Source organism: Anopheles bellator, chromosome X (genome assembly GCF_943735745.2).
Source record: "Anopheles bellator chromosome X, idAnoBellAS_SP24_06.2, whole genome shotgun sequence".
NCBI lineage: Eukaryota > Metazoa > Arthropoda > Insecta > Diptera > Culicidae > Anopheles > Anopheles bellator.
Genome location: NC_071287.1, coordinates 3,303,188 through 3,317,721, shown reverse-complemented (window position 1 = coordinate 3,317,721; position 14,534 = coordinate 3,303,188). Strand labels below are relative to the sequence as shown.

The following is a 14,534-nucleotide window of genomic DNA, read 5'->3' as shown; positions in this document are numbered from 1 at the left end:
AAATGACAAGGCTCGACAAGGAAAGTTGGTTTGTTAGGCGCATTTGAAACTGCGCCTGCAACGCTGCAATTCTATGATAGAAAGGGACTTTTATTTGTTGGTGTATAATCAATACTCAGTAAGACCGGTTGTGCACTAAATCGAAGACGGAAATCCTCATCAGAAAATCGTGTACCATGCGTAGCCGGTACGTAGTCATCTGCGCGCGCATGACTAGTTCGGTAGCTGCTGACACCGCACGGTGCTTCGTTGTCGTCGGTAATCATCACGGCGGCCTTTGCGATCCCCCCCCGGTTCATCGCACTACGGGTCAGTGGGGAGCAACCCTCCTCAGCAACCCTACACCAGCTGTGAACGATCACAGGTTCGCATGGCCTGTCTTTGGAACTTCCTCAGCCGCCGGTTCCACTCCGCGCGCCACTCGATGACAATGGTGCGTGGACCGACACCCAGCGCTCCCGGTGGCCAGTCCGAGTTGCGGCCCAAGATTAAGTAGGATCTGTGTGGAGAGAAGGTCGGAGAAGGAAAAGACAACGGGAGCGTAGTGGAGTTAGAGTCGGGCTGTCGGCAGAAGTGTCAGCAGACGAACTTATTGAGCTTGAGCTTCGGGCAGCGACACTCGACCGCGTGGGCGCTGACGACGAACGGGATCAGCGACCACTTCGACACCTTGGCCAGCGGGCTGCCGGCGGACTGACTGCGGCTTCCCTTGTAGACCTTTTGCACGCTTAGGTTGTACCTGACCACGGCGCCGGGATGATTTTCGGGTCGCGCTGTGCGTCCTCGCTGTTGGTACCGGTCGATGCTGCTGCTGCTGCTGTTCCCGCGGATCCCTGCGCCACTGGTTAGCCTCGGGTTTTCGTTGCCGTTTTTCATGTCCCGTCCAATCACCGTGACCATGATTACTGCCAAAGGAACAAAATCAGCACGACACGATACATAGCGTACATTTACATCCACTGTCCTACACCAACGGAACAGCCAACTAGGCATCGGACAGCATTCAGACTTTGAAGCACTTGCTTGACGGAGTCGGAATCTGGCCAACAAGACCAGCCCAGCCCGGCCCGGGCCGAGCCCTCCATTAGGCCAGAGTGCCATCCACTTAGCACCTTTAGCGCCTGACACGATTAGAAATCAATCAAAGCGATCGCCGGCGCCGTGGGACCCTGCTGCTGTGGAATGCTGTACTCGCACCCACCGATAAGCTGCCCCCAGCAAAACCTGCTTGCTGACATTTTAGTGCACAGTCCGCGATAGGAGCCATGACGCAACATATCTGACTAGGGAAGGCCTAAGGAAGAGTCGCTGGAACTGGGCCGTTACTTCTTCGCTTCACCCGCCTACCAAGGCCACACAGCTTACTGCTGCATACCGCGATCCCAAGTGCTAATTGCTTTTGCGGCGAGCTTCCGCTCAGCTCATCTCGGAGCACCTCAAAGGACCACCATTGTTGTCCGCTTGGTGGGCTGCTGTTGTTTCGAGGACGACCAACAACGGCGGATTCATCTCGCTATCCCTTTGTGGAATGTGGAGTGCCTTTATTTGCACACCACACCTGGCAGCTAAAAGGGGGATCTGCTAGCCTAACTTTTAGCAAATTGATTTGCTAAATATAGCGCCTCCGGCCTTCAGGTGCCGGCATGCCAGTGTAACCTTCTTTGTGGATCGGATGTACCATACAAACATGATTACGCTACTCGTTAGCATATCCCCTCTGTATGCAATGTCTTTCTACACTGTCGTCCCACAGCTTTCCCCATTTCACACTGCAAGTCTGCCGGGTTGAAGTGGAAAGTCAAGTGTCAATATGTTGACTGTCTACCATTCTTGCAACGAACTTGCAGCTTCATGGACGTGGGCTTCTTCGGGGATTCTAGGCACCTCCAGATGATATCGTTAATCAATCGCGATGGCACTGAGAATTGGCGGCCTCCTGAAAGACGCTGAAAATGTCCTGCAACGACCGCAAAACCGCGATTCAAATTGCGTTGGCCGAGATAGGCCCAAAGACAATCGATAGGCCCAGATGTGTTCAAAAATTGGGTCGACCGAATGGGCCCAACTGAAATGTGGTTTTCGTAAATAAATAACAGCAATCAACCTTTCTGAATAAATATGTTCAAGCATCGGCAAATATTTAACCGTTTTCTGTTTTCTAACCACTTTTTTAAATGTACCTTAGCCGGTACTTACCGTAATCTCTTTTGCAGAACTTGTTCAGATTTAGTCGCTTGGTGCCGATTCGACACTTTCCGCATTCTAAAATGGAAGAGAAAGCAAGAGAGAGCGAGAGAGAGAGAGAGATAGAGAGAGCACGAGGATAGAAGAAAAGCATGTTCCGCACGTGAAGTCCGGGTCCGGGGTTAGTGAAAAGCGAGTGAGGACGATAATCGTTTAATGTTATTTATGGTTAAGGACATGCGGCAGCTAGAGGGTGGACTCTGCTACCGTGAGTCTGTGTGTGTGTGGCACTTTAGTGATAATCGGGAGACATGGAGAACCCCCGGTTCTAATGGTTCGAACAGTGGGCACTGTGGCATTGTTGCTCGGTTGGGCTCCGTGCCCCATAATCGGGGTGGTAGCTTTCGCCGGTTTAGGGTAATTTGCAAGAGGCTTCACAAACAAACCATCAACCAGCAGCACAGGGGCACAGGGAACCGGAGGTGGCGACTGAGGGTTAGGGTTAGTTATACCACCGCACGTAGGATGGGTCGTTTATTCACACGGTCCAGCCACGGTTTCGCGGATTTCTGGTCACCGTGGCCCCGTTTTTACGCTTCCTCGATAGACTCGAGTCTGGGGGAATCAGGGATGCTGATGGTGGGATGGGAGGGTGAGCTCGGGCGAAGAATGATGATGAAAATGAGAGTGGCACTTACTTACCGCGCCTGGCGTCCGTGCGGTACGACGATGCGCCCTGGTCGGTCCCTGCTTCCTCGTGGTTGTCACTCCCTGGTGCCGACACCTGATAGTACTGCTGCTGCTGCTGCTGATGGTGATGGGGTGCTCTGTCGGGCGCCGTATTTTGCGGGTGGACCATGCCGATGACGCGCGGGATTTCTGGGAGATCAGAGAGAGAGAGAGTGTGTGGTCCGGGCGTTTACTTGGCTTGGCCCCTAAATACTTACTAATGCAGGGGGCAATGTGAGACCGGCTCTGCTGGTAGCCTCGGGCGCAGCGGTTGCACGTTAGCCCGCTTACGCCATCCTTGCACGGGCACTGGCCGCTGGTGTGGTTGCACGTCTTTCCGGACGATCCGATCGGGTGGCAGTCGCAAGCTGGAATGAAGTGCGCGAAGTGCACACCGGATGTGTTAGATTCTTGAGGAAAACTCCGAACTCCGTGTTATGAGGACTTTGGATTAATTCCTGCGGTTCATCAGATTTTGCAAGCTCATAATACACCACACCTTTCCTATCCCACCATGTGCACTGCCATGTCCAGAAAGGAACACAATAAGCTGCGACACCGCGATATGTAGTGCAGGTTGCGATAATCGACGAGCAAACTATACTTATTGGACCGCTATGTCCGGAGGCTCAGACTGTCTGTAGCGCTGCAGTGTACGGGTCGTGGGCGGCACATAGCCGACGATTTACCTCGCCAGACCTCAGAACCCGGAATTCCGAATCTATCGTTAGCTCGGAATCGTTTCACGCATCGACGTCGTAGCCCCCGGGAGAGAATCTCCGGAGGGGATTGCTAACGTGTGCAAACGGATCGGGAAAATATGTCGATAATTGGTTTAATTTATCACTCTTCGACTCTCCACCGACGGGCTCCGGTCGGGAGTCAATGTTTTCCCCTGTGGCACGCTACTTGGGCCACCCGATACCGATTTCGGAAGCATCGACCCGGCTAGACGCTAGACGATGGACGGAGGTCGTAACAATAATGGGCAGCAACGAAATGAAATATCTACCGGTTCGTTAACTGGTGGCCAATCCTGCCAACCGCCTACCACACTTGTGCAGCCATACGAGCTGCTGTTGGGGAATGGGATGGACCGAGACACCGTGGCTTTCGTGCAGCTTGTTGCATATCTTAGGATCGCAGCGACGGTGGAGAGAGTCGTTACTGTAGGCCAGGACCAGGACGTTTTATGATCCATAGTAGCCGCGTAAGTAAGCAAGTCGTCAATGTTCGTGACGACCTCTACAGCGGCGCAGACCTCGCGGGAGTCATCTTGCAGTAAGCTACTCGATAGTAGACTTTGGTCTGAAGCTTAAAAAGAGGCACCTTGACTTGAAGTGACAGCTCTGACCTGTCATTTCTTCTCTACCACAGAAGTAGAAGTCATCCACAACTTGTAACCATACCTCTCTCTCTCTCCTTCTCTTTCTAGCTCTCTTTCTCTAGCTCTTTTTATCTGGTGTTCCACGACATGGGGTGTGTCAGCTTTTATGACGTATGAAGGAATAAAACTGACACAAGTACGATTATCCCGTTGGTTCGCTGTTACATTCTGGTTGATCCCTGTCATTTCTGGACTGGATGACTGCAATTTATATCAGCCTCGTGTCAGTTTAGAATGTGGGAGCGGGAATAAGGAAATACCCTCCTGTAAGTAAGAGCCAGAGCCAAGTAGACAGCAAATACAGGCGCGATAGCGTAAAGACAGGATATTGGTATCGAGTGGATTTGCTGAGTCGGTGCTGATGCGGCTAGCCAAAGGGGGAAACAAATGTGTCCTGGTTATCTTTGTATGTGTACCATTGATTGTTTTTATTTTATGCCAGTAGGCACATTGGCTTAGTCCGGCCAATGCGAAGTCCCGTTTTGAATTTCAATCCTGACCCTGACAGAATACATATGTTTTTACCCAGCAATTACTCACACAACGCACAATTTGTCGTACCTTCGTGACACCGCTAAGTGAACCCCGGGCACAGCGGCCAAAGTTCTCATAAGTCGCCAACATTGGCAAACGCTTTGATGAGCAAGCCTTCGGGGTACAAATCCGATCCAGTCGGCTCACAGCAATCCGAACCCCACCCGAAAGATAGCTACCCGAAAGGAAGGATACTCCCGTGCCTAGTCAGGCATCTGCCGCTCGGGGGCTGGAGTGTGAGTAAACAATTAAAATTCAATCATTCGCATTCGCTAGCTGCGCAGCCTGCGGTATCAATAAGTGGGCCCGTCAAACACGGAACCGGATGTCAAGCGCAATCGGATCGGGCTCGATGAGGCCCGGCCACACCAGCAAAGCGCCACCTGGAGGGTACGCATCGGTCAAAAATAAACAAATTTCATTATTCGCCGGCCGGCCGGGAGCCGGCGATGAAATGAAATTTAATTTCAAGAGAGACCCATATCCTGGCGCACGGGATAGACACACAACGGGCCAACAAACTCATATCATCATCATTACCACTGAAATCGTCACCATCCCAGGCGGGACTAGAGACGGATTGGACCGTGTGCCTGGGACGTCCATGTTTTGCCATATCGTTGACATGTGGAATACGCAGCAGGTCCTCGGCAATCGGAAATGCTCGGCATACACGACAAATGGCAAATGGGAAATGGGTGCATCACAGGTTCACGGTGCAGATTATCACCCAGGGGTCCCAGAGTCCGTGCACATGATGTGGCAGAGCAATACTGGATTACTGGAAAATAAGTTTTGCGGTTCAATAACGGAGTGTTTGCAGTTTTATTTTTACCAGGTTTGCAAGGGCATAGGAAATTGGCGAACGAATGTTGAAAATATACGAGGACTCTTCGCCTTCGCCTGTGACTTCCATCTGTTTCCAGAGCTACAAAAAAAACCTTCATGCATGGAAAGATGAGGTCTTAATAGCTATGGAAGCGAATTTTGCAGCCCCTTCTGGGAGACTATACTGAATTATTAAAGTGTATTTTTTTTTTCTTGTCGAACCAGATCCACCCATCCCAACCCAGCTTCCTGAACAGCCTGGTAAGATCAGCGTTCGGAAATTAGTACACTAAGTGGCACACGCAGCTGTAGTAGCGTGGTGTGTCAGTGTAGTCGTGATCAATCACCGCACCGCACTGCTAACAGCCAGTCCAGTCTGTTGGTCCTTGGCACACTTGGCACCGGAAGACCGGAAGAATTCGTACCGTGGTAGGGCGAGCAAAACTTAACGGCGTGCAACACTCTCAATTTTATCTTACCTAATTCTGCTCTCTCTCTCTCTCTCTCTCCCCCCCTTTCGCTTTCTCCCTCTCTTCCTCACACACATAAACTTTTCCCCTCGTCGGCCGGGCGAACCCTAACTATGCCGGGAAATCATGGATGGATGATGATAGATTCCGCCCGCCATTATCCTTGTTGAGTCTCGCATTCCGTCTCGTTTCACATCTCGTCCTTTTTGGGGGGGTTTGTTGCTGGCGAAAAGGTAAGTCCCAAGGTCTGCCCAGGCCTGCCCGCTGGAGGGAGGGCCGCCTCGAACGCGCGCACGGAGCCGTCGGAGCGGAAATATGATTGAAGGCTTATGCTCGGTTCGCTTCCGCTTCCGCGGCCCGGGGAATAGGAAAATCAAAAACACGATTCCGGCCTTTTTGGAATATTTCGCGAACCGAGGGCGAGGAGAGGGGCGGACCGGTTAGTCCTGGGGTCAGGGTTGCTACCGGCGGTGGAAAAATGGGGGCCCGAAGGACCGGGAGTCGGAGTCCGGAAAAAGTCCTGCCGGAGTTCGGGCGAAATTGGAAATGCCCGAGCACGAAAGGATGGAATTATTCGCTGACGCGGGGTGGCGATGGGTGCCGAGAAGGAATATCATTATCAAGCCGAGCCCTCTCCCGGCCGGAAGTCCGGGTCCGGAAATTTTACGCCAACTTTCGGAAATTCCGGAAATTTTTGCGTGTGTCCTGTTGTCGAACTTGCAACTCAGATGATGGAAGACTGGACTGGAGGAACTGGACAAAACCCTGTGAGGACGGCACCGGACCCTGGGCCCTGGAGAGATTCCCCGGGCGACGGAGTTTGGACTTACCTTTGCAAACCTTCCGGTGCGTGACGGGTTTGGCGGCGTCCCGGTAGAAACCCTCGCGGCAGTTATGACAGTGGCGCCCGCTGGTCGCATGCCGACAGCCCAGACACACGCCGCCCGAGATTCGGCCAGACATCTTGTACAGTTCCATGTTGAAGCGGCAGCGGCGGGCGTGACCGTTGCAGCTGCAAACTGCACACGAACCGAGTGGTGACGTGTAGTTGATGAAGTTGATGTGCGGAAAGGAAAGAAAAGAAGAATGTCCGTGTCCGTGAGTTAGGTGTAGCAACGCCTGAACGTAGGCAATACGCAGCACGCTTGTGTACCCGTTACTTTTGGGAAAGGTTTCGGAAGTCACCTTCAGAGTCAGAGAATACATTTGGACTGTTGTTCCTGAGTTCCCCGAGCAGTTTGTGCATCATTTCAATGATCTTGATTAACAATTCTCGAAACATTCGCTTCATAGAAAAGTTATTGGATACTTGGCATGACTGATGGAACTGATTGTCACCCTCGTTTGATATGTCTACCAGAAGAATGTGAACCAGAAAACCGGAGAATCAGAAATAAAGACAGAATATGGCGACGTAGCGGGTTACCCAAAATCCGTCCGTGGCCGCTGGGCCACCGACCGACTTACGGCGTTACGGCCGGAAATCGGACGTCCTCTTCGAGCGCGACCCCGGAGTTGGCCCATGGCGCATGCGCTTCTACCTATTTAATCTTCAACTTCCGGTTCCGGGCCGGGCGTATTTATTATGCAACGACATGGGCGTTGGGGCCTGGCGTGGCCGGGCGCCCTATAAACAATAAGCGATTCAACAACACCCAGGGAGGCACAGGCTGATGTGTTGGCACGCGCGTGCGTCCGTCCGTCCGTCCGTCCGGGGTCCTGTACGCACACGAAAGCGACAACCATTAGCCACAACAGATTGCCACAATTACCGGCCAGACCCGAAGCGGGGGGTTATGGAATGTTGCAGCCCGGAATTCCCGGAGAGCGAACGATACTCGGTCAGTCCGCAATTCCGTAGCCTTTGGTGTCCGACTTGTCCGACGCCAGCTTGGCCACTCAGGGCTCTCCCGGGGACCGCGAGACTGTTTTGATGCTGATTTTATTGGTGCCGCAATCCTTGCGATCTCGCCACGCCGCTAATGCACCTTTTTAATGCCCCAACTTCAACTTCTTCGAGATTTATGGCGACCCCGGGCGACTCCGCTAATGCCCCCCACCCGCCGCTAACCAGGAACCAGGTGAGTGGCGTTCCGTGGCGTTGGAATTCGAGGTGTCGGAGGTCGCGTAGTCTTGAGATCCACAAACCTAGTCGGCCTAGTCCATAAGTCCTGGCCCCTCGGATTTTACAGTGTTGGGGAATATTTTTTTTAAATATGGCGCGACGAGTCCGAATGTGGGGGTCGCTCCTCAACTGCTCCTCAACTCCTGCGCTCGCGCCATTACGCGGCTCAGGGCGTTACCGAGAGTTTTAATCAAGATAAATGATTGCGGCCAATAATCTCCTCTCGGCCTGCGGCCGATGTGCGCCAATGTGGAACACATTAGCGTATGCGCAGACGTTATTTATTGTCCGCCCATCCACTCGGGATCTCCCCCCCCACCCGCCCCGGTATATCAGACACACCCGGTTACCCGGTCACGGTCAATTACTATCCCGCAGGCTATCCCCCCGGCGGAGGATTTGGATTTTAACCCCGGGGTTCACCCCGGGGGCGATCACTTTCGCCGCTGGTGACAAATTGCCCGGCGGACTTTTAATGATCGCCGTGGACGTGGAGGTCACGCGCCGAGGGTCTTGGGTAACCGCGATGGTTATCTTGGCCAAGGAGCAAAGCCCGGGTACGGCCCCGAGGACACTGGTTATCGGGCTTCAGCCATTTTGATCGACTGTCAATGCTGGAATAGATAGCATTAGGCCAACCAGGACTCTCTGGGACGACAACCGAGCACTTAGCGTCCAGGTCATCCATAGAGAATTACGTCACGACCAGAGAGACACAACACAGAAGCAACACTCCCGTACGCAACAATCGGAGCGATGATTGTATCGGAGAGACGGTGTTTTTGGTTGGGAAAAAGCCGCACATCCGCATTGAATTCCTGTTACAGCTGGGAACAGCCTGCTAAGGTTTTCGGCATGGTCTAAAGCATGACCCCGTTAGAGTCGGGAACAGTCGGCATTAGCTCTATCAAAGTGTCAAATTGAAGGTATTTTATTGTACTTTCAGAAATCTCTACAACATCACCTTTTCAGTCTTCTTCAACTATTCCTATTGATTGTTGCCCAATAATTTTCGATTGGGCGGAGTTTAGGGTAATTTGGTGGGTTGATATCCTTTGCGATGAAATCCATTTTATTGTAAAAGTACCGAGTGGCGAGATAATAATTTGGTCCAGGAAGCTGCCCAAAATCAACTTTCACGTATGTTTCGTCGTCCATAAGTCCATTTTACCTCGTCAGAACCTACTCGAAAGGATTTGCCCAAGAAAGCCCAGGATTTGCCTTGATTGATCTCAAAACCTTCCAGTTCAGCTGCCGGTCGTTTTTTTCACTACGATGTCTACTCAGAATCTATCGGTCTACGGTATTCTTCTTGGGCTGATGTTCTCGACGTGAGTGTACAGAATTATTTTTCTTCTTTTGAGTTCCATTAAGCATTACTTTCTGAAAACTCCACCGACCAAGATGAAGCTATCCGCACTGAAAATCGATTGTTTACTAATGATATGACTATCAACACATTTGAAATCTGACCACCAGAGGCGCCACTAGAAAACATACAATTATTCCCGATTCCAAGTGGGCCATACTTTAATGCATCGTCTACAAAGTGCGGAAAACCCGAGTGTGACCCACTTTCGTAGACCGTAGTTGCCGGTCAACCCCGAATCTGGTTTTTGGCTTTCTTAGTACCTCATCAAACATCAACCTGCCTCGTCCAGGGAATGGTTCCAGGCGAAGATTACTCTGCGCTACTTCGTCGGGAGTGACGTCGGGCCGGGAACTTTATGGGAAACGATCGATCATAGAGGGTCAGAGATCTGACTGCCACGGTTTCGGTAACAAAGGACTGGCCGGCACCATACGGAGGCGGCGGCACTATAATAAATGGCTCTGTCTGCGCAGAGTGCCTGGCATGGTTATTTAATTATCACGGCGCCGCGCACATCGCGGACGCAACGCACGGTTTAATGGATACACAATAATTAGTGTAGTGGCGTAAGGTATTTAATTATGTGGGCTTTAGGCAGATTACCACCCACATGGCTGGCCCATGGCTGGCTGTGCGAGAGGGGTCATACCAGTGCACCGTCGTACGATGTGCTGAATTATTTGCCCAAGAAAGGCAATAAATTGTTCCGACGGAGTATTACCCCATGCGTTTGGTGCGCGGCTTGAGCTGCGGTTGAGTGCCAAGATCGGCCGTGCCAGGGACGTTAAATGAACAGAAAAAGACACAATCAAGATGTATTGCCAGCACCCCCCCAGCAGACAGAGACAGAAAGACAGCGAGAGAGAGAGAGTGAGAGTGAGAGATGGAGAGTGAAAGTTGGAAAGGAGGAATTCTGATCACGTCGCTCTCTTCAACCAGGTTGTGTATTTATTCTCGAACACCTCCACCCCCCGCTTCAGCCACCCTACACACCCCTAGCACCCACCCACCCACCCGCTGGGTGGGCAATAATTTTTCGTTCACGCTCCACCCATGTGGAACGTTTTGCGGAAATTTCCAGACTACGCATACCACGCCGCGTACGCGAGGTGGGACGGGGTGCTAAGCAAATGTGTCCTGGGGGGGGACGGGAGGTGCAAGGAAATTTGAAAGATTTGTGTACTACCGCTGAGGTAGCGGCAGCAGGAAGCAGGAAACAGATTTGCCGAGCCCCCGCCTCGGATCGCCCGGAAAGGAGCGAGTTGATTAGAGTTGGGGACGAATTGGGGTCCGGTCCGGAAACAGGAAGCACCGGGGCCAGAAGGAGGCTTTTGAGGGGCCTGTACTACACAGTAGCCAGCGATGCGGCGACAACAACCTGGCACTCTAACTAGTAACTCCTACTGCCCTGGCCTCCAAGTCCAAGTCGGCCAAGAAGCGCCCCCTGGCGGCGTACCCTGCAATTCAGTTATCTCCCGAATCAATTACACCGATAGAAAGACCCCACAACGTATCCCGCGTGTGTGTTGGGTGTTCTTCCGGAGCCTCCGAAGATCCGAAGTTCCGATACACACGATGCCTGGAGTGCCTCGGGCCAAGGAGTCCGGTGTTGGCTGGCTGGAGCAGCACCTTCGAGGCGTGGGCCGTGTGGGCCGGGATGTTCCGATAGCCCGGTGGTGCCACAGTAATTAAGTTACGAGGCTCCAGTACGCCGCTGGCTGGATCGGCTGGACCATGTTTCCCGCTCGCTGTGTGTGGGCATGTGCAATCGCCATGAAAAGATTGATAGTATTTAATGCTCCGCAAACGGGTCCGGTTTTCGATTTCATCGCGATCCGATACCGCGAAACCGCTAGGTGAATGGAATCCAGAAGACCCAGTTCCGATTTCCGAAGAAGTCCAATACAAAGCCCTATATACTAGGCTGCTCAATACATTCGGAGCCTGGACAACAGAGGGCGCTGCTATGAGTCTAATTCTAATGTTATATTGGTATACTCTTCACATGAACGTATGTGAAGCTATTTAGTATTGACAGGTCATAGTAATTTTAAAAAAAATCAAGTATCGTCCATCGATTGAATTTTTTATTTTTGGAAGGTTTAATAACAAAGGAGATTTATGAACGAATGAACGAACGAACGAATGAACGTGCACAAGGGCACTTCACCTTTAATTAGGAGGTTAAAAGGGGGATTTCTGAGTTTGAACGTGGTCGTACTAGCCTTCAAGACGATCCATGTCAAAAACGTCAAAAAACAGACACAATACCTGCAATCGCAAAAAACGACAGAATATCGTATTAGAAAATCGTCGAATCGCTTACAGAGGTTTAGTAGAATGCCTAGCCTATTTTGACTGAAGTTTTGGGATCCTAAAAGCTGTTTGCAAAATGGTGGCCGCAATCGCTAAAAACGCATTCGAATGCATCTTTCTTGACAACATTTAAAGCTTTTTCGATATGATAAAGTGGACTTTGTGCATTAATAATCACTGTGGATGAGACTTGGGTCAATCACTATGATCCTGAATCAAAACACGATGCTAAAGAGTGGTGTCAAGCTTTTTCTTAAATTCCGAAACGAGTTCGTGCCCAGAAATCGCCCAAAAAGGTGTTAGCATTAGTTTTTTGAGATGCGAATGGAATGTTTTACGAGATAACTTGCAAACCAACAAAACACAAAATTTTGATTATTGCTGTTACCTTTATAGACCAACTGAAAGAGAAAATTTGCGAAAAAAGACCCGGTTTGCAGAAGAAAAACATCCTCTTTCACCACGGCAATGCACAGTGTCAAAAGAGCAATTTAAAAATGGCAAAAAAAATTCAAACCAAAATAATCTAAGCGTGAATAGCGTCCGTTTCATCAACTGATGACGTCATAACAGCTGCGGAAGCGTATTTTGAAGCCTTTCCAGTTTTTCACTTCATAAATAGGAGTCTCCTTGGAACTTTCAGGAGGGCCATACTGAAAAATGAAGTGTGTTTTTCTTATCCGAGGCTCGAGAATTTATTGAGCAGCCTAGTAACTGAACAGACGTCTAGGTCTAGGTGAAGCTTCCGTTTCCGTGAGACACGGAAACTGACTTATCGAACTGAACACCCTAAACAGCCGACTATTAGAGTGGATTAATGTAGACCAGTGCGCTGCGCTGTCGCAAAGCGATTGCCGAGTTGCAGAGCGCACCCAAATCAATTCGGAACGCCACTCAATTTCCGTTTCAGTCGGTCAGCTCTGGTGTCTGGTGTCAGGTTGGACCTTAATAACTCATTCCGCTAGCACCGCGCTATCGGATGGCCCATTTATGGACCTTCTGCTCGATGGCTCGATGACTACGGTTCCGAGTCCGAGTCATCGCACGGGGATAGAACAGCCGTAGAATGGCTTGGGAACTACAAGGAGTACCTCGGAGGCTCGACCCGTTCGACCAGTTCGTTCACCAAGCAAACTCTTCTGGGCACGGATTGGAGTCGTTGTTTTTTGGTGTCGCGCGTACGACGCTGCCGGATTTAATCTTCAGGTCTCCCCAGATCGGTGGGTTCCTGGAAACCCCTGCTTGAAAGAGCCGCCTCGGTGTTGTCGTTGTCGCCCGGTTTATGGGCCTACGCCCTAGATCACCGGAGTACCGCGGCTACGCGCTTCATCTGTCCCGTCTTCATCAACTTCACAGACTCCACGGAGGACGGAGGGACCCTCGGCGGAGCGCTTATCGGCCAGATTTATCATCGCCTCGCGCACCACACACCGGGGCAGCAGTATCTTCATTAGGAATGAAAATATTTGTCCATCGAAACACCGGCAACAGGAGAGTGAGATGTTCGCTTCGCTTTATTTGGAACCTGCTTACCGATCGGGCCTTCCTGGTTACCTTCGGCTAGAGGGCTGAATGGTTTAATTAGAGGGCCGCCCAACAAACTTTCTCGAAAAAGAGGGAGAGAGAGAGAGAGAGCGCGCGAGAGAGAATGGAAGAGGTAGTAAAGAGAGTGAGGTCTCCATTTCCGATCGGTCCCCAAGTCAGTCAGCAGCGCAGTAGCAGCGGCCGGCTTAAAAACGACCAGAGTCCGGACGAAGTGGCAGAGGTAAGAGGATTTGTCTTAATTTCTGACACCGAGTCTACGACGTCCCGGACTCCACACCAGGGCAGTGATTGCGCAGCTCCAGCCGCTGGAGATAAGTACGAGTGGTGGACTCGGCGTAAAAGGGCTTACCTTGGCTTTTGGGTTAGTTCGGGGGAGCCCCAGCTGGCACCATGACACGAAAATCTGTGTTACCGTGCCACTTCATTACGGAATCGTGCGCACGGTCATCAGCGGGAGCGGCCTCTGTGCTGTGGACCTCCGTCAGACCTCAGGGAGCCGGGCCGCCGCCGGGCGAAAATAGCTCAAATCACTCAAACGCAGCCTCTAATCAATTAATCCAAGCACCTCTCCAACTCCAACAGAGGTCCGCTCGCGCTCTCTCTCTCTCTCTCGCTCTTTCGCTGGCCACTGATTGACGTTGACATACTGACACGCCGATCACGACACACGCTGAGGCCTACCGGGCGGGCCACGTCCGACAGCTCCATCCCAGCCCAGGATTGTCCTCAGTCCCTCTATTGTCCGTTCCCCGATGGCAGACTTGCGTGACAGGACTGGTGACTGATAGCGCGCGCGTTTGGCAGCAGCTCCTACATTTTGGGCCTCTGTTTTCAGGGGCCCCCTTCCGATTATCTGGGGAATCGAACTCTCGCAGTAAACGACAACTCTACCGCCTCTAGACTTGGGAGAACCACCTTTGGGACCACCGCTGGAACTGGAGAGCCCGATAGATACGGAGGCGCCGGCGCCGACCCGTAGCTAAGCTGCTAGGGATGCGAGAGGGTCCTCCTGGTGGGGGCTCCTATACCGGCAGCCGGCGCTTC

The 14,534-nt window shown here is 51.7% G+C and overlaps 1 protein-coding gene across 1 annotated transcript in view; it reads right to left on the bottom strand.

Moving 5' to 3' along the window:
- Positions 1-339: 339 nt before the first annotated feature.
- Positions 340-14,534, bottom strand: part of LOC131213295 (netrin-B-like) — a 28,549-nt gene continuing 14,354 nt past the window's right edge. The window contains exons 2-7 of the mRNA XM_058207311.1: positions 6,963-7,151; positions 3,132-3,281; positions 2,887-3,063; positions 2,197-2,262; positions 590-905; positions 340-499 (exon numbers count right to left, since the gene is read on the bottom strand). Of these exons, the coding sequence (XP_058063294.1) occupies positions 340-499; positions 590-905; positions 2,197-2,262; positions 2,887-3,063; positions 3,132-3,281; positions 6,963-7,151 (1,058 nt within the window). The remainder of the gene's footprint in view (positions 500-589; positions 906-2,196; positions 2,263-2,886; positions 3,064-3,131; positions 3,282-6,962; positions 7,152-14,534) is intronic.